The sequence below is a fragment of the Sturnira hondurensis genome, unplaced genomic scaffold (assembly GCF_014824575.4).
Source record: "Sturnira hondurensis isolate 20B ecotype Veracruz unplaced genomic scaffold, ASM1482457v3 Scaffold0004257, whole genome shotgun sequence".
Taxonomy (NCBI): Eukaryota; Metazoa; Chordata; class Mammalia; order Chiroptera; family Phyllostomidae; genus Sturnira; species Sturnira hondurensis.
In genome coordinates, this window is record NW_028076888.1 from 2,544,947 (window position 1) to 2,564,811 (window position 19,865).

Consider the following 19,865-nt stretch of genomic DNA (forward strand, 5'->3'; position numbering starts at 1 on the left):
ACTTTCGGAATGTGTCCTAAGGCCAGCGACCGGAGAAACCAGTGTGTCTATAGATTCAAGGATGTGCTTCTCAGCAGTGCCAGCAACATTAAAAAAAACACCAAAACCTAAGTGCCCAACAACAGGAGACCGCTTTAACGGTGTCATGTACACCTGGGAAAGTATTACGTAGCTTTTTGGACCCACGATAAACACTTGTATTTAATTATGTGGGAAAACGGTAAGCGTTTAAGATTTTAAAATATGCACAGTATAAATTCACTGTGAGATAGAAATACTTAATTTATTTACTTCTGGGTAATATATAAAAACAAGACTAGAAGAATATACATTAAAATATTAACATGGAGCCCTGGCTGGTGTGGCTCAGTGGATTGAATGCCAGCCTGTGAACCAAAAGGTCGCTAGTTCAATTCCCAGTCAGGGCACATGCCTGGGTTTTGGGCCAGGTCCCCAGTAGAGGGCATGCAAGAGGCAAACACACATTGATGTTTCTCTCCCTCTCTTTCTCCTTCCTTTCCCCTCTCTCTAAAAATAAATAAATAAATAAATAAATAAATAAATAAATAAATTTTACTGAAAAATCCAGTGCATATGTGATAAAGATTTCTTAAATGTTAAAAAATCTATTAATGATTTCTTGGGGTAGCATTTCCTCTCTCTTTTTAATTTTGATTTTTTAATGCCATCTACTTATTTTTCTAAAATCCACACCATGACATACATTACTTTTAAAAAGAGGGGCCCCAAATATTCAAGAAACAATACTCCTGGTGGGGAGGAGCCTGTGTGCCGACGGGACAGCCCAGACTGGAGAAGAAGGCAGACTTCTCACATCAAGGTCAAGGAGGAAGGGAAAATGGGAGAAAAAGAATCCAATCGCACTTCAGGAGGTAGAATAGCTTAATAGGCACTCTTTTCCTGTATTTCTCCCACTCAGCAGCAACTGTGTGTGTGTGTCTCTCTCTCACATGCACACACACACACACACACACACACAGGGCCACTGCAAAACTGACTGCAGGAACCTAGGATGTCAACCTGCTCGGGAGAAAGGAAGGCAGAGAGCTTGGTGAGGGGGCCGGCCAGGGGCAGAGGTAAAGGAACACAATCACGACCAGCTCACTCCTTAGGAGACGATTTTCATTCCCATTGCACAGAGGGAGAAATGGAGGCCACACAGGTCCTGACAGCAGCAAGCTCTGGGGTTGGCCGCTGGTCTGTCTGACACCAGAGCCTGGTCAGGCTCTGCCTTCGCCCAGCTCCACTCAGGGTCTCATCCTGAGCGCCAGACGTTGCTTCTGCCTTTCCTTTGGAACGTCACGGTCAGCTCCCACCAGGGCACCCACTCAGACAGCCAGCCGATAGATCAGGCAGCCCTGGTGAATCCAAGTTGCCACCTGAGATGAAGCTATTGGGTTTTGCCTGGACTCATCGACACAGATGAATCATACAAACACGAAGAAATCTTACCCCACCGGAGCAGGATTCTAAAGTCAGGACTGAAGGAAAAGTTTGTACGCAAAGTTACATTTCGAAGGCTCTCACCTCGCCTGCCAGGCTCACTTTACCCAGAGGGATTTGCACACGTGCCGAAGTCTCAGGGCAGAGGCGAGAGTCGCACGTCTGCGTCTGGACCCTCTGCCGTGGGAACCCCTGGCGACCACAGAGGATCCTCCTCCTCTGCCTTAACATTCAGCCTCACAGTGGCAAGACAGGCTCATCACGTGCTTGTTCGGGGACCAGACAAACTTATAAGAGGTGCAGGAAAACCTTTGCTGGATTTGGATATGCCTCTTGCTTATTCTGAGCCACCTGTGGGCTGTTTTTCGGAAAAGCTGCAAAGAACTTGGCCCCCTGCGTTTGGTCTGTCCAGGTGACCCGCCCAGCAGCTATGCTGCCTGTGCCCTTGGGCTTAGCCTCCTCCCAGCAAGGTGTCAGAGGAGGCGGGAGCACTTGGGCCCAAGGTCAGTGAGAGGAGCCAGTGCCCTTGGCCAGACAGCTTCTGCAACCGCGACACTCACTCTGGAGCTGAGGGCTTCCAGCTGGTGGTCCTTTTCTTTGTTCTCGCTTTTGAGCTGGTTCACCTCCTGTTGGAGTTGTTGAACTTGTTCCTCCTTCGCTAACATGGTTTTTTGCAAAGAGGACACCATCCCTGTTTAAAAAAAAAAAAAAGACTCACTGAGATCCAAGAGGCAATAAAGATCACTGCCATCATCACTGAGGGCGGGGGCGGGGCCTGCTTGTTACTGGAGCGTAACCCAGCCCTGTGCTTGGGTTATGAACTTGGATGTGCATACAGAGCGCCTGGGTTCCTGCTGATGTGCGGGAGGTCTGGGCTGGGGCCTGAGACTCGGGGAGTGACCCAGAAAATGCCGATGCTGGTGGTGGGGGGGGCGGGGGGGGCGGGCAGGGGGTGGATCAAACAAAGTGGTATCGGAGACTGGCTTGGAGCATGGATGAGAGTTGGAGGAGCAGATGTTGGGAAGGAAGGCAAGGGCCCAGTGAGTTCATCCTTGTGTTTGTAGGGCCCAGAGCAGTGCCTGGTCTGCAGGGGTGCCTGGCCCGCAGGGGTGCTCAGCAAAAACCTGAGGGTATTCCAAGTTAGAGAGGAACACAAGCAGAGGCCTGCCGAGGTGGGTGGGCTGGGGTGGAGGAAGCAGGGGTGTGATTCTTCCACCCCCATGGCTTCCCATCACCCTCAGAATCAGACCCAGGCTCCTCCCTGGGAGCTAGGCCCTGCCTCCCCCACCCGTTCTGCCTGTCCGGGCGCACAGTCCCTTGTCCCGACCACACCAGCCCATGGGCCTTCGGCTCCTCCCACACAGCCAGCTTGCTCTAGTGCCAGGGCCTGTGCCCTGGTGCTCTCTCTGCTCTTCCCTTTCTGCTCCTTAGAGACCCATCCTTGCCCATCCTCTCTCTAGTCTCCCTTTGCTCCCCCCGCCCAGCACTTTGCCTCCACGTTGCCCAGCTTTGTCTGAAAGAGGCTTAAGCAAGCCCCTGTGTACTTCGTCTGTTTACTTACTTTTGTCCATCACCCACTCCCAAATGTGAGCCCTGTGCGTTCAGAGGTCTCTCTTGCTCAGGGTTCTCTCCCCTGCACCTGGAACAGGACCAGACACCTAGCAGGTGCTCGCTAAACATGAAGGAATGAAGACGTCCAGGCCGTGCCCTGGACCAGGTGTTGGCTGCCCTTCCTCCACCTCAGCTCTTTGGTGTGGAACAACCTCTGCTGGGCAAGTAGAAAAGCGTTTTCCCTGGGCCCACCTGCACTAGGGTGAAACGGGTCGGACAGCGGGTGCCTTGAAGCGGAGACCCTGTTTAGTTCCCATTGTGGTTTGTGTTCACAGCAAGTTGGTGTGTGGAACTACCCAAGCCACACGGCACCCTGCATTCTCCTGGCGAGGCCATGCTCAGAGGACCTTCTAGCTGAGAGATAGCATTCACTCACATATTTAGCAGGCCCTGCCCCCACAACTGGAAGGCAAGAAGCCCCCCTTAAGGGCAAACTCTAGTTCACTGACCCCAGCTCCCCGATGGCTGCTGGGCGACCTCTGAGGCCACACCCCAGCCCAGGGGCAAAGGGGACCTGGGCCTGAGTGCTGGAATGAGCCTGACGGTGACAGCCTTAGCCTGACTCTGGAGACAGCCCACCTGCCGTGACAGCGTTGTCCCTCCGTAAGTTCTCGCCCTCGGTCTTCAGGGACGTGATTTCCATGTTCCTCTCCGACAGGGTCTGGCACAGCACCTGGCTGTAGCCTTTCTGTAGGGCGCTGACCTGCGGGCGGAGGCAGCACAGTCAGAGGGGGCCAGCTCAGGTCTGCAAGATACACCGCTACGTCTCCAAGGTGGGACTGATCTTGGGGGGAGGTGGGGAAACCAAGCTTTTCAGTTGACACTAGTGGAAGGGACAGGAGAGGGCCCAGTCCTTCAGTGACCACTATTTTACCCGTAATCAAAACATGAAGCTTATCCTCGTGCCTACACAGGGGCTTGGGCACAGCTGATCCCTGATCCCTTATGACCTCTGAACCTATGACCTCTGAACTCTCAGCCATAAATAGACCAGCCCGTAGTCCCAGATCAGCCAGCACCACTGGATGCAGAGAAAAGTTCAAGAGGGGAGCAGGTCATAAAATTAACTACCTTGGATGATAATAACTATCACTTATGCCTCCTAGAACCTGCAGAGCTGGCAGAGCCCATTCACAGATGCCACGTCCTCCGCAGCTCATCACAGTGTCACTGAGGGCTGAAGTTCCCATCACTGTCAAACCCAGTTTTCAGTTGCCTGGTTCCCGTTCTGTCCACCCTGCCCACTGCACAGGGGTGGGGTGGGGGGTAGGGACCGGTGTTAAAACCTGGAGGCCATAAAGCCTGGCGTGGGCTCGGGAGCCAGACCGGGACCTTTGGACTTGGCCTCTGCCCCATCCAGGCCGTGGGAACTGGGGAAACTGGTCTCAAATCCTGCCCGGCACATGGCTGTGACTTCCGTTTGATTGGCTACCCACCCCATGTTTTTGCTTCAGCTTCTCTCGTCTGTCTCTGGGGAGGGTAGATTGGTAATACTTCTGTGTGCCTTTGGAAGCCCTATCTAGGCTCATTTAAACCCCGTTGTGATTGTTGTAAAGAGGAAATACGGGAATCCTGGTAACCCACATAATTCCCTGGTAACCCACATAGCGTGTTGTAGGCATAGCATAAAAAATGATGGGGGCGGGGCATGCTCACAGACTGTGGATAAGGGCCTCGCCACCAGATGGCGCTCATGACCTTTGCTCCTGGTTTTTGTCCCAGAAAGTTTTGTTGTTACTCAGGTAGAATGAACAGAATCATCAAGGTTTCATTTCCTTTTCTGACCCATTCCCTGCACTACCATGATTCATATTCTATGACATTTGGGGCCACTACATTCACTACATCCCCGGGGCATCTGAGACATGTGGGGTGTAAGTGCTAGAAGGTGGGGGAGGCAAAGGTCACAGTCCTCACCTTCCCCAGGGCTGTGCTTTTGCACGTTTGTGCTTTGGAAAATGAGTGAAAAATTTTCTTGTACCTTTTACTGTTCTCTGTGGGGTAAATGCAACTTTTCCACGAAAGGGTCTTGGAGTAATTCTTTAAAAATGTTTCTATCTTTCCTCAGCTTAATGCTTTTATTTGCACGGTACCAGAGGCACAGCAGAAACTTCCAGAAGGGATGGGAAACCCCCGCACCCCAAAGACTCCAGGGCTCCTGACAGATATACAACATTTCCATCGAAGTGTCAGTTTTAGGGTTTCAGATCGCGGGAAAACTCCAGTCTCCAAGCCCCTTCATTTCTTTCACCGCCAGAATAAACGTCCATATTGTCCCTGGCTGGCGTAAATACCAACAAGTTCAGCGCCCGTTCTGCTGTGTAATAAAGTAGGCACTGAATGGTAAGACAGTTAACAGTGTGAGGTGGGGTGATGGCTTTGAATCAGTGCTTCGGCTGCTGGTCAGCGCAGGCGCACCAGGGCCCGGGGGGGTCAACACTGTCTAGTGGTACCCGGGTGAAGGTCTCCAAGGGCCAACCATTATGCACATACTACAGGGAGGGGGGTGGGGGCAGGGAGAACAGATAAAATAATATGACTTGTTATAGTATATTCTCCTTCAGGCACAAGTGGAGACCAAGGGATGGAGCGAGGCGATGAGTCAGTATAATCATTTCTAGATAATTCCTTCATAAAACCCCCTTCCCAGACATCACCAGCCACTTTATTTATTTATTTTGGGGGGGTGGTGATTTTTTCTTTTTAAAATATATTTTATTGATTATGCCATTACAATTGTCCCATTCCCCCCTTCATTCCCCTCCACCCTGCACACCCCCTCCCCCACCATCCCCCTTTAATTTACGTCCACGTGTCTCAAGTTCTTTAGATTCTATATTTCCCATACTATTCTTGCCCTCCCCCTGTCTATTTTCTCCCCACCATCTATGCTATTTATTTTCTGTACCTTCTCCCCCCTCTCCTCCTCCCACTCCCCTGTTGCTAACCCTCCATGTGATCTCCATTTCTATGGTTCTGCTCCTGATCTGGCTGTCTGCTTAGTTTGCTTTTGTTTTAGGTGTGATTGTTAATAACTGTGAGTTTGCTGCCCTTTCACTCACTGTTCATATTTTTTATCTTCTTTTTCTTAGCTAAGTCCCTTTAACATTTCATATAATAAGGACTTGGTGATGATGAACTCCTTGAACTTGACCTTATCTGAGAAGCACTTTATATACCCTTCCATTCTAAATGAAAGCTTTGCTGGATAGAGCAATCTTGGTTGTAGGTCTTTGGATTTCATGACTTGGAATACTTCTTTCCAGCCCCTGCTTGCCTGTAAGGTCTCTTTTGAGAAATCAGCTGACAGTCTGATGGGAACTCCTTTGTAGGTGACTGTCCCCTTATCTGTTACTGCTTCTAGAATTCTCTCCTTCATTTTAATCTTGGCTAATGTAATTATGATGTGCCTTGGTGTGTTCCTCTTTGGGACTCTCTGACAGGCAGACTTGTGGGAATCGCACAGAGTTGTGTGTCGGATACATTTCAACAAAAAATGGTGTGTGGGGAATTGTCACCTCATCCATGCACCTGCGCAGGGCGTGTCCCTTCTGCTCCGGGAGGCCGTGCGTGAAGTGGAAGAATAACTAGAAGGGATATTTCTCCATCCCGTGGCCCAAGGGGATTCAGAGAAGAAGAGGACGCTCACCAAGGACTCAGTTGCCCATCTCGGCAGCTGCCTGTCTTAGCAGTTCCTACAGGACAAGTTACTCCCATTGTGTTTTCAAAAGTGGGTCTGAAGGGGAGGCATCTGTTCGTTTAAATTCTAGAGCACATATTCATTTACTTGGTCATTGTCCCCTCATTGGAACGCAGTCGGGACACAAGGTAGGAACCCCTACAAACACCGATTTGAATCAGTGGACACTCGGGTGGATGAACAAAGGAACAGACACGTCCTGGCTGATGGGGGGGACCATGGAAGGGAACTGGGTCTCGTCTTGGCCCGCAGGGAGCTCCCAGGCTCCTGGTGGAATCTCCTAGGCTCACCACGCACACCTTATGTCCCTTTTAGGGCCCCACGTCTGGGATGGGGACTGTGCATCTTGAATTGGTTATAGAAGGGAAAGGCGGTAATGGAACCGAAGAACAGAGGCCCCAGGCCTGACCAAGGTTTTCAGCGGCGCTGTGCACCGAGGCCAACATTCATCAGTGGCCAGTTTCTTTTTTTCATCAACTCGGTTGAGCTATAATTTATGTACATGATCTATAGCCAATTTTAAAGTAGTTCTTTAAAAAAAAAAACATTGGATCTCGTTTTCAAGAGGAAGAACAGAAATTCACTAATTTCTGGTAAGTGCAGAAACCCTGGGTGGAGGATTTTGTTTGATGAAATTCCTCATGAATGCGACGGCAGCTGCCTTCGGGGTACGGTAAAGGCCTCGGTATTGGGAACATGGGGGGGGCCGTCTCCCCTCTGCAGTGAACCACCCATGGCTCTTTCTGGCCGGGGGTGGGGGGTTGGTGTGGTCACCGTAGCGACAGAGGTGGGTAGAAATATTAAAGTGGGCTGAGAGCGTGGGGTTGGCGTGGGGCTCAGGTTGTACTGCCATCACCGACCAGCTGAGTGGGCTGCAAGCCATTCCTGGGCGTCTCGAGCCCGCCTCAGTCTCCTCATCTGCAGAATGTGCGTGTCGGAGGATGAGGAAGGTCAAACAAACTAACGCATCTAAAGCACTCTCACCAGCTCCTGCACACTTCATCAGGGTTCTTATTGTTCCCACTGGGCTAGGAGCCCGTCAGGTCTCTGACCCCGGGGCTGGGTGCTCTGACCCACCATGCTGTGCTGACCACTCCTTTCTGGCTGTCTGGGCGGCTCCCCCCAGGTCTCCTCGGGCTCCGCCTGAGACCTGTCCCCCTGGGTCATCACTCCAAGGCCTCCGTCAACTTGTCTCAGGGTCCTACCTGGCTTTTCAGGTTCTGGATCTCTCTCTGTGGGTCATCAATGCCTTCGCCCGGACNGGGGGTGGGGGGTTGGTGTGGTCACCGTAGCGACAGAGGTGGGTAGAAATACTAAAGTGGGCTTAGAGCGTGGGGTTGGCGTGGGGCTCAGGTTGTACTGCCATCACTGACCAGCTGAGTGGGCTGCAAGCCATTCCTGGGCGTCTCGAGCCCGCCTCAGTCTCCTCATCTGCAGAATGTGCGTGTCGGAGGACAAGGAAGGTCAAACAAACTAACGCATCTAAAGCACTCTCACCAGCTCCTGCACACTTCATCAGGGTTCTTATTGTTCCCACTGGGCTAGGAGCCCGTCAGGTCTCTGACCCCGGGGCTGGGTGCTCTGACCCACCATGCTGTGCTGACCACTCCTTTCTGGCTGTCTGGGCGGCTCCCCCCAGGTCTCCTCGGGCTCCGCCTGAGACCTGTCCCCCTGGGTCATCACTCCAAGGCCTCCGTCAACTTGTCTCAGGGTCCTACCTGGCTTTTCAGGTTCTGGATCTCTCTCTGTGGGTCATCAATGCCTTCGCCCGGACCCGGAAACTTCTGCGAGGTCACCTGCTCGCTCCTGGAGGTGGTTGCGTCCAACAGCTTCTGACTCAGGCTGGCCAGTTCGTTCTGCAGGTTTATGATCACGGCGTCTTTGTACTTGGATTCAAGTTCAAAATCTGAGAGACGGGTGATTTCTTTTCCCAGCAGCAGAATTATTTCGTCCTGCATGGAGGCCGGGTGGGAAGTTTACTAGGTGTGGGCCTGGGGGCAAGGCGAAGCCCATTCTCTCTCTCTCTCTCACACACACACACACACACACACACACACACGGGAAGAGTGGTGCCATTGTTTTTGGAAAGTGAGGGCAGGCGGGGGAGTGGGGAGGCAGGCACTCAAGGCTCTCTTTGTCACTTGGAAAACCTCGTGGAGACAAGAGTTTGGTCAAAATGATCTTGTGTCTGGACTCCTGTGAACGGATGCTTTATTCCTCACAGGTACTAAAACTTTCCTTTCTCCTAAAAATAATACACTCATACTGAGAACACCATCCTGTTGGGAACTCCTCTTGCTAGAAAGTTTATTTATCATTTTTTAAAACTTATAATATTCAGCCCAGTACACTGGGGACCTAGGAAAGGTAATTAGAAAAACGACATTCTATTCGACCACGTTCTGCTTACAATGAAGGCTATTTTTTAACTTCAAAAAACTTAATATATTCTGAAATATTTACTGTCTCTTTCCACTCTCCTGGCACTCTCTGGCTCTTTTGGTTATTCACGTAAAAATTTATTCAGGAAACTGGATCTGGAAGGTACATGAGGCAGGAATGATGATTTATTCATGTGGGCTCATGTAAACTCTGGGTGGAAAAAGAATCGCTGGCCGCCGTTACCCACAGGTCTAATCAACCCAGTCCTCCATCCCTCTGAAAGAAAACATTCTACAGCCCAAGAACTTGTGAGGTTGTTCCCCAGAGGCAAGAAAGTGCCTACAACTTGTCACCAGAAGTCATCAATAAAATGTCCTAAAGACTGAAAAAAATATCCCCAGGTGCATTTTCAAATGCAGCTATAGAATTTCTGTTTTTAAAGGACTTTCTGCTCTTCCAACAATTTCCCGCTGGTTGGGAGGGGGAAGTGGGCAGTTTCCGGGCCAGCGCATTGCCATTCCCGGGCCGGGCCGCGGCCTGAGCAGCCACACCACCTTTCAGCTCCCTGACCCGGGGAAGGACAGGGTCATGGTGGAGAGCCTGTCTGGCACTGCCCACTGCTGCCAAGGGACGCATCACACGTTCCGTACTCCTGGGCAGACCCCCTTGTTTCACCCATGAGAAGGCACCCAAAGCCTCCCTGCTCAGCCAGGTGCTTATTAATTATTCATGCAACAAACATTTATTGAGCAGCTACTATGTGCCAGGCTGTGTGCTGGGCGCTGGAGTATAAGGAAGCCTGCAGGGTGTGGTGTCCAGCTGTGGTTTCTGGCTTTCTAGGGAGGACCTGCTCTTCCTCGAGGGACAGCTGCCCCTTCTATGTGGTCTTGGGAAGGCTGGGAATCCTGAGCCTGCTCCTTCCTGTCCCACTGCCCCATGTGCATGTGACTCAAGGGGGGGGGGGTGCTGATCAGAGTTTTCTCAGAGACATCACTTGTCGACTACAGAGGGAAAGGATCCGACTTCTTTTGGGTCGAAAACTTTAAATGTATCACCTTGGTTGCTTGACTTTGTCTTTTCCAGCCCATGAAGCCAGCCTGCTGTCAAAAGCCAAACTCAGGGCAACCGGGGAGAGGCTGGTAATGGGGACTGTTCTGAGGACATCATTCGAGCCCCTGGATCTAGCCATGCCTGAAGCTAGAAGGCTTTTACACTTTCCAATAAGAGGAGCCAGTAAGGGCTTTTATGTTTTTTTGGCTTAAGCTCATTTGTTCATTGTCACTTGTACTTGAAGGAGTCCTTGTAAGTCAGGGCATAAATGGCTCATACACAGAAAAAAAACGTAAGTGTGGTTACATTATATTTCCAGTTTAGCAGCTGGGGCGGGGGATGAAAAATGGCTACGAGTGTTTTTGCGGCTGTTGTCCTCCAGAGGTTGAGTCTTTCCCCACCCTCTGCACCTGGGTTGGCCCTGTGACTTCCTTGGAACAACTGATGTCAGGCACTCTCTGTGCAGGTTCTTAGGAGGCCGTCAGTTGACTGCAGTTCCATGAGTGAGGCCAGGGGACAGCAGAACCTTCCAGGTCAACCTGGGAAATAATAAAGTGCTGTTCTAAGGCCCTGGGTGCTGGGGTGGCTTGTTCTACAGCAGTAGGCAACAGCACCTGAGCCTGGCTTCTCACCTTACTGCCACATTTCTCCAAGTCTGGTCCCAGGGCACCTGTGTCAGAACCTCCTGTGTCTCCCCGGCACCACGGGCGGTTCCCCTCCTCACAGACTCCGAGCCCGGCTGCCGGCGCAGGCCCTGGGCCTTCGGGGAAAGCAAGACATCTCACGACTGCTCTTTCAGGATCACGTTCGGGCTGTGTCTGGGCGAGAAATCACCCTGGACTCTTCCCCAGATTCACCTGTTCTGGCTTCGATGCCGTTTCACGCACTGAACCTCTCTGGCTCGCTCTTCCCACTCAGTCCTCTCGGACCTCAGTGCTCACCTCTTCCTGCCAGGAAACGTGATTTGCCCCACCACCGTCCATCCCTCATGGCGGACCAGTTACTAGGTCTGAATTCCAACACTGCCCCTCACACTGTGCAACCTTGGGCAAGTTACTCAACCTCTCTGAGTGCCAGTTCCCTCATCTGTGAAGTGAGGGTGAAAAAAATCTATTTTGAAGATGGTGAAGATTTATGAGTTAACTGCAATGTCAAGTGCACAGGACACGGTCCAGCACACAGTAGGTGTTCAACACATTGTGGGTGCAGATGTTGTTCCTTGGGATAAAATGAGCAGTTCCCAAAGTTTTGGTTGATGTCCTGGCAGTAAGAGGTGGGTTTTTGGAAGCGGTACAAAGAGCACGTCTAGAACAAGAGTCAGTGGCAGTCCCTCCGTGGTCCTGCTTACTGCTGCTGCAGCTCTGTCCTTCCCCTGACACCCCTCACCTTGTCCTGCAGGCCCAGGTCCTGGTCCACATAAACCTCCACGGAAGGTGCTGTCCCGGGAAGGCCTCCGGGCACTGAAGGTTCCGACAGCTCTTCGGCGTTGGTCCACACTAATGAGAGATCAACAGAGAGTTGGGGGTGGGGGTGAATTTCCTCAGGTCCTAAGGAATCTTTTCAGATTAATTCATTAATTAATTCAGATTAATCTTTTCATTTTCTTATGCCTTATGTAATTGACATGTGACAAGGCAGTGTATCTGTTCATTGAAACACAGTGGAAGTAAGTATTACAGACACGTTGGAAGGGTAAGCACCGCCTCGTTCCTCTCTCCCAGTGTCAACTGGGCTGGTCCACTCCCACGTGTTGCTCTCCGTGCTTTTGTCTGTGCCTCATCAGAGCCGATGACCTGGGCAGGTCATTTACTCTCTCTAATCCTTAGTTTCCACGTATATAATTTAGGGGTGCTGTCAGTTCCTGTTATAAAGGGCTATTTGAGGATTTAATGAAATGATGAAGTAGAGGAGGCGTTGGCAAACTATGGACCTATGAATAAATCTGGCCCCTTGCCTGTTTTTGCAAATAAAGTTTTATTGGAACACTGCCACAGCTACTCATTTGCATATTGTCTGTGGCTGAATCTAGCTAGGGTGGTGGAGTTGAGTAGCAGTGACAAGGACCTGATGGCCCAAAGAGACCAAAATGTTCACTCCCTGGCTCCTCACCGAAGCAGTTTCCTGCCCTTGATCTAGCATTTAGCATGACATGTTAGCTATTTTTATTGCAATAAAACAAAAAAATGTGTTATTTTACAGAGATTTTCTCCGGCTTGCTTTTTCGCTTGACAATATATCAAAGATATCTTCCCACTGTCAGTACTGATCAGTATACTGCATTCTTTCAATAATGGCATTGTGGTCCTTTCACTGTACTGATGTCCCTAAATGTATTTAACTAGCATCTACTCGATAGATACTTGGTTTTGTTTTTTTCTGATTTCTTCATCCTCACCCCTGGACGGCCTTATTGATTTTAGAGAGAGGAAAAGGGAGGGAAAGAGAGAGGGGCAGAAACATTGACCTGAGAGAGAAACACCCACTGGTCGCCTCCCATACACGCTCTGACCGGGGATGGAACCTGCCACCGTGGCATGTGTCCTGACTTGGACTGGATCCCATGACCTTTCAGTTTACAGGCCGATGACGCTCCAACCAACTGAGCCACACCGGCCAGGGCTTCCTGATTTTTAAAGAAAATTTCCCCCAATATTCCAAGGGCTGTTTAAATGGCCTCTGGGGGCTCCGGCATCATTGTGTTTGGAGACCCCAGTGTATCTCACAGCAAATACATCCCGATGCATTCGCATCGATGCTGAATGGATTTTTTCTGGTGTAGAAACTTTGGAAGGCTTTCTGTACTTCTGCTTTTGAGCCCACTGGGCTCTGGGCGCTGTATTTTAAATTTCCAACCGACTGTGGTTCATGGGCGCGAGCTTGTCTTTTTGTGAAGTGAGAAATTGAACCAATTGTTTTCTAGGGTAAGGAAGCCTGATGAGCGTTAACATGAGCCGTTAATGACATGTACCCTGTCGCATTTGCGGGCATCTATTCAATTCTTCATTCGTCTTGATTCTACACTTTTTATTTAATGCAGGTCAGAGCCGGCGATTTCCCTCCAGGTTGGGATAAGCAGACCCTTCTCGGTTACCCCCAACGTGCTTTCCCTGTGGGGCAGGTGTATCCAAAGCCAGGCACCGCGTGGGGCAGCCGGACCTTGGGTCACCTCCCCTCCCTGCCTGACAGTGGCTGTCACTTCTCACTGCTCTTTTAAGGTGGTCTCGAGCCGGGTTCCTCTGGGAGCGCACCCTTCGGGGGCCGCACTTACCATTCCCTTGAACTCGCTCAGTCCCTCTCGTCACGTGCCACTCAAAGTCCCTTCCACGCTGTCCCCTCCCCCATGCACTTAGTGAATGTCACTTTCCTCTCAGTGCTCAGAGTGAGTGTCACTACCTCTGGAACAGCTTCCTGATCTCCCAGCCAAGTTGGGTCTGACAGCCATCAGCTCTTGGGGCACCGGGGACTCTCCTGCCTGGAGGTGTCACTTTACAGATGTTATGTGATGATTTTGTGAATGTCAGTCTCCCTGACTGTGTGGTAGGGGACCATGTCTCAGTCTGTGGCCCTTAAAATGACTGTATTAATCCTGTCTTACAGATGTGCAAACTGGGGCCACATTGAGAAAACCTCTGCCCAAGCTCACACAGCCGGAAGGAGGCCCCTCCCCACCGGTCTCCATTCTGTTCCGTGCGTATTGGTGGAGGAAGGTGCCAGGTAGTACTGAGAACGGAAGCGCAGTGCCTGGCTCACACTCGAAACTAGTAACGCATGGAAGGCTCACTGGCCCCAGTGCTTTCGTGGTGTAAATGCTGGCGTCATTACCAGCCCCCCGGCGACACTGGGAGGCCAGGTGCAGACACGTGGACTGAGGCCACCCAGCTGCGAAGGGGCACAGTCAGGGTCTGACCCAGACGGTCTGCGTCTGGAATCCGGGCACACAATCGTCACAGCAGTGGCAGGTCCCCCCAGTGCAGTGAACTGACGGATGAGGGAATAAATGCCTGGCAAAACGGTTAAGGTGACCAACTGTCCCGTGAACCAGGGCTCAGGGGCTTCCTGCGATGAGGGACTTCCAGCGTAAATGCCGGGAGAGTCCCAGGAAAAGGGGTAGGAGATGGTCTCCTAGAAATAGTTGAGAAGAGCAAGCACCCCACCCAGCCGCTTGCACCCCCACCATGGCAGGGGCCTGCAGCTCCGCCAGACAGCAGGACTGGAGGAGAATCCCTGTCGATGTCGGCGACACCAGGCTGCTTGCACCACGCTAACAATATGGCTCCACATTCGCTCAGCATCCTCCACTTGCCGGAGTGGAGTGGGAGTGTGAGTGGGGAGTGACTCTGGGGTCCAGAGCACCAAGATGGCGACTCCCTCACTGTCCTGCAGACACTCTGTTCTCCTTCTGTCTTCCTCCCCAGTCTCTGGAGACAGCCGCCTCTCAGGTGGCAGGAGGGGTAAGTGCTGAATAGGCTAAGGGGGCCACCGAAGGGCTTCCTGGGGAATCCCATGGACCTGTTCCCAGAGCCACGCGTGCTGCCCCTCCACTTCCCCAGCTAACTCCGCGATCAGAAGACGTGTATTTGAAGCTCATTCCCCCGCCTGCCTCTCCGGGGCCCCGAGCAGCTGGTCCCCAACTAAGGAGAGCGGCACTGTTTGGCAGAAAAACGCCAGCTACATCATGCAATTTTAATTTTTCCAGTAGTCACATAAAAAAAAGTAAAAAGGAGAGATGAAATAAACTTTAACAATATATTTTATTTAATGCAATATATAAATATTATTTCGCCCTGGCTGTTGTAGCTCAGTGGATTGAGCGCGGGCCTGCAAACCACACGATCATGGTTCAATTCCCAGTCAGGGCACATGCCTGGGTTGCAGGCCAGTTCCCAGCAGGGGACACACGAGAGGCAATCATATATTGATATTTCGCTCCTTCTCTCCTTCCCTTCTTCTCTAAAGATAAATAAAATCTTTTAAAAAATATTATTTCAACATGTAACCAAGACAAAAATATTGAGAGATTTTTATTTTTTTAATCCTCACATGAGGATATATTTACTGATTTTTTTTAGAGAGAGAGGAAAGCGGGGAGAGAGATACAGAGAAACACGGATGTGAAACAGAAACATCATTGGTTGCCTCCTGTATGTACCCTGATCGGGGGCTGAACCTGTAACCCAGGTGTGTGCCTTGACTGGGTATCAAATCCACAACCTTTTGGTGTACGGGGCAATGCTCCAACCAGCCGAGCCATAATGGCCAGGACAAAGAACCAAACTCTATTAAGGGAGGCAAGGATTTTCTTAGAACCCTAAAAACATAGGTGTTTTTTAAAAATCCAGAGCCAGTGTCGGGGACTGGAGCATCGAGTTTGCTCCAGAGCACGGGGTAGAGAGACCCTGAGTCTGACACTGGGGGATTCCCACTGTGCAAAGAAGAAGCCCTTCTCTGGGGTAGGCAGAGTCAGGGCAACGAGGGTGGGTTTGAAGACAGATGAGATGTGTGTGGGAGGCTGTAGTAATGAAGCCCAGGCAGATGCGAGGGCCTCTAAGCCTCAGGTCTCCTCTTGCTCTTCCTGGGGGAATGCACACCCCGTAGGGGAGCCCCAGGTTCCACATGGCGCTGGACGCACAGGTGGCGAAATCCACTGGTTGCAGTGGAAAAATGAAAATGGTTGAGTAAAGAAAGGGAAGGGGAAAAAAAGAGCTCATGAGTTCCACAATAAAGGAATGGATTAAAAAACCTCTTTATAGGTTCATATAACAGGGACGGATAAAAGAACAAATTAAAAAGGATCAAAATAAAAACGAACAGACTCCAAATACGGAGAAAAGAAAAGAATGAATCTCAAAAATATTGTACTGAGTGAAAAAGGCCTTTCAAACAAGAACACATACTACATGAGTCTCTTTTTTTGAGATTCCAGAACAGGAATATCTACCACAGTGCAAAAAGAGTTCAGAAGAAACGTGTGGGCCTGGCTTTTGCCCAAGAGCGTGAACCCCAGTAGGAACCACTGCCAACGGGACTGACAGAGACGGGCTCATAAAAGCAAAAGGAGCTTTTGGACTCCCAAGTCCCTGCAGGCGGGAAGCAGGGGACAACCCTGTGCAGCTGTGGACACGCGACACCTTTCACAGAAAAGGCAGGACGGCTCTGAGGGCGGAACTAAGGGACCAGAGTGCAGAGCCAAGAGCCACGGTCAGTCACTTCTGGGCGCGTGTAGGGCGGAAGCCTAATCAAGAAACTGCTAACATTTTCCTGGCTGGATTTCAGAACTGCTTTGGGCCAGTGACTCCTACGTGTTTCCTGTTTCTCCCCTTTTGGAACAAGAGGGGTGACTGCAGTGGTTCGCAATGTCTGTCCCTTCGATGCACGTTGGGTGTGAGGGACGGGCAACTTGCCTCCGTGGGTCACAGGTCTTCAGGTTGCCAGGAATGGAATTTGAGCTGAACTTAAGAAAACTACACCCATGAGCCCCGTCTCTACCTGGACTTGATGTAGAGGAGACTCTGGGATTGGAGCCGGAGCCGTAATGTGGTGAGACTTCCCAGGGCCTTGGGAGAGGCTGGGATGGGGGTGAGTCACTGAGCACCAGAGGGCAGAGTGTGGCAGCCAGCCTCCAAGAGGACTGCCAGTAGCTCTCGCCTGCTGGTACTCAGGCCCATGCGTCATCTTCTCCCATGCTGGGTACCGTGGACTACGTAACCCACGGGATTTGCAGAAGGGACAGAGAGTGACTTGTGAGGCTTGGTCATGAGAGATGTTGCAGTTTCATCTTGGCGTCTTGGATCACTTGCTCAGGGGGAGCCGACTGCTGAGTCACGAGGATACTCTAGCAGCTTTCCGGAGACGTCCACGGGGTGCGAGACCGGGGTCTCCTGCTGGCAGCCGTGTGAGTGCTCTGTCTTGGAAGCAGGTGCTCCAGCCTCAGACGAGCCTTCAGATGCTTCAGTCCAGGCCAACAGCTTGACTGCAAACTGACGAGAGACTGTGCGACACAGCCACCCCCTAAGATGCCCCTAAATTCCTGACCTGCAGAAACTATATAATGTTGGGGACCACTCTGTGCATGGTTTTGGAGACTGCAGCCCGTGAGAGCAGGCCCTGAAAGAGACCAGTAAGTCTCCCTGGAAAACCAGGTCACGCAGGTGGCAGACATGACCCGACTCTCACGCTGAGGGTTCCCATGGGAATCAGGCCTGGTAACTACATTGTATCCCTTGAAGCCTGCTCTGCTTTGTTTTGTATGGCCCTGGTGATATAAACCGAATGTTTAAGTTCAGGGCATAAGGAGTGAAACTCCTTATCTCATGAAACTTGTCTTAAAGACCCTCTGGCATCAGCATGACTCACAGACCCTGACCTGAGGCAGATCTCTGTGTTCCTTCCACTGTTACCTATAGATGACACCTGTGTTTGTATGACTATAGGCTTTTGACATTGATTGATGAGCTATGTGTGTAAACACCTACACATACCATCCCCAATAAAAGCCATTTCGGAGAAGGGGATCAGGGCGTTCCCCACTAGAGGGAATCACCACCCCCTTTCCCACCAGAACAGCAAGACTGTCCAGGACAACTTAATTTCCCATCCGAGGTGGACGGAAGGATTCTGTGGGCCGGAGTTCCTCCCACAATATAAAACTTTTTTTTTTTTTTTACTTTAGGCTGCTACATTTTGGGAGAATTTTTATGCAGCAATTGATAACTAATATATGTTGCATATTAATTTGACATAAAAAAGACAAAAACTGTTGAACTCTAGTTGATGGTATACACGCTCAAATATTTAGGGAGAAGACTACAGATGTGTGCAATTTATTTTGAAAAGTATCAAAAAATAAGAAGGATTAAAGACTGAATAAAAGAATGGCGAGACAGATGTGATGAAGGGTACAGAAACATGTGAACGGTAGAATTAGATGGGTTCTCTGAAAAACTCTTTTTGCTTTGCTCTATGTTTGAGAATTTTCATACTGAAATATTAGGGGATGTGGCCGAGTAATTTCTTGACTCGCAGATACACGAGGGTCCATCTGATGGTGGTGATGGTGTAAAGTGTAGAGATACACGTCATTTACTTCTTCGTCTGTGTATTTTGCAGTAATAACTGTTATTTGCATGGCTGAGGAATGTGAGAAGGTGAATGTTCCTGAGTGACCTGGGGACCCAGAAGGGTCCAGGGCTGGGACTCAAAGACAGAGGATGGGACCTCGACTCCAGGAGCCATGGAGAAAACCTGGGAACCATGCCAGGGACTAAGCCAACCTAGCTACTCTGCCAGTGACACTGGTGAGGCCGAGACAGTGACAGACAGAAGGCCTCGTCCCCAGATGCCATGGGGCCTTCTGGGGGAGGGCATGGGGGAAGGGACCTTGAAGGCTGTGTGTCCCCAAAGTGACCAGGCTCTGACTGACAATCACTAGCATAACCAGCCTTAAATCGAATGGAAAAATGTTAGGTTAGATGGAATTTGTCACCTCTGGGGAAGGAATTTTCCTCCATAATCCTCAGCTCCTCTCACCTGTAAAACGGTGGTAAAACATTTAAAAACCTCCTAAGGCAAAGGTATTTCTGCACCTCTGAGTTGAAGCATGTCAATTCACATCCTGCTATACACGTGCTTGTATGGACACACACGCACACATCCCACAGAGGTACCGACGTGAGCACATGGGCGGAGCACAAAGCCCAGAGGGATTTGCACCCAAAAGCCCACAGTGGGAATCAGGTGACTGTTTTCTTACCATTTTTTCACAACTGACCATGTCCTACTTTAGAATCAGAGAAAATAAGCAAACAGGCAGACCTGTCCCCAAGGCTGGCCTTGAGTAAGCCCCTCCCCACGCCACCAGTGGACGCGCCTGCGAATACCTTGTTTGATGATGGGCGACGGGTAGGCGCTGTCCACCACGAAGGAGAACATCTTCCCACTGGCACTCACTGGCCGCTTGTGGGAGGCAGGCGGGACCTGGGTGGGCCTGGGGAAGCCCTGGGACCAGCTCTTCTGCACTGGCGTTGGCCGGTGGAAGGGCATCTGTGGCGGAAAGGGTGACTGGTTGGGCTGCTGTGTGGCCTTAGGTGGCTGCGGCCTTGGCCAAGGTGCTGGGCCTCTCACCCACGGGAAGGAGACCTGCAAGGGTAGACAAGAGGGTCAGGGGAGGTTGCAATCAGCTGGGGTGGTCTCCACCCCTGTGTCCCAGCCACATAATTGCTGCCCTAGGTCTCAGCTAATAAGTCACTTCCCTCAGGAAGCCCTGCCTGACTCTCCCCACGTTTGGGGCAGAGGTCCCTGCTGTGGGTCACACCGCACACTACGGCACCACATTTACTGGGTGTGGCCTCTGTGCCAGGCACCCTGCCGAGAGGTCCCGATGCATGACCTCTTGTCATTCACCTGACCTCTGTGATGAGACTGAGGCTGAGGAAGACCCGGTGACCTTCCCATGCTGCTAGATTTGCTCGTGAGCTGCTGAGCTGGCAGAATGTCCCCTGTGGGAGGACAAGGCCTTTTGGTCCATCTTGCTCACTGAACATCCTCAGCACCCAGAACAAATGCCTGGCACTCACAAACAGGCCCTCAAGTGCCGGATGGAGACATGAATGACAAAGCCCTGTGACGGCAGCCCAGTTTGCCGGAACCCCACAGCCCGAGT

The 19,865-nt window shown here is 51.1% G+C and overlaps 1 protein-coding gene across 8 annotated transcripts in view; it reads right to left on the reverse strand.

Moving 5' to 3' along the window:
• The window catches only part of FHAD1 (forkhead associated phosphopeptide binding domain 1), a 117,166-nt gene that overhangs the window by 67,401 nt on the left and 29,900 nt on the right, over nt 1-19,865 (reverse strand). For all 8 annotated transcript variants that reach the window (XM_037045178.1, XM_037045177.1, XM_037045181.1 and 5 more), the window contains exons 4-8: nt 19,084-19,342; nt 11,594-11,703; nt 8,494-8,727; nt 3,655-3,778; nt 2,025-2,155 (exon numbers count right to left, since the gene is read on the reverse strand). In XM_037045178.1, coding sequence (XP_036901073.1) covers nt 2,025-2,155; nt 3,655-3,778; nt 8,494-8,727; nt 11,594-11,703; nt 19,084-19,342 — 858 coding nt within the window. The remainder of the gene's footprint in view (nt 1-2,024; nt 2,156-3,654; nt 3,779-8,493; nt 8,728-11,593; nt 11,704-19,083; nt 19,343-19,865) is intronic.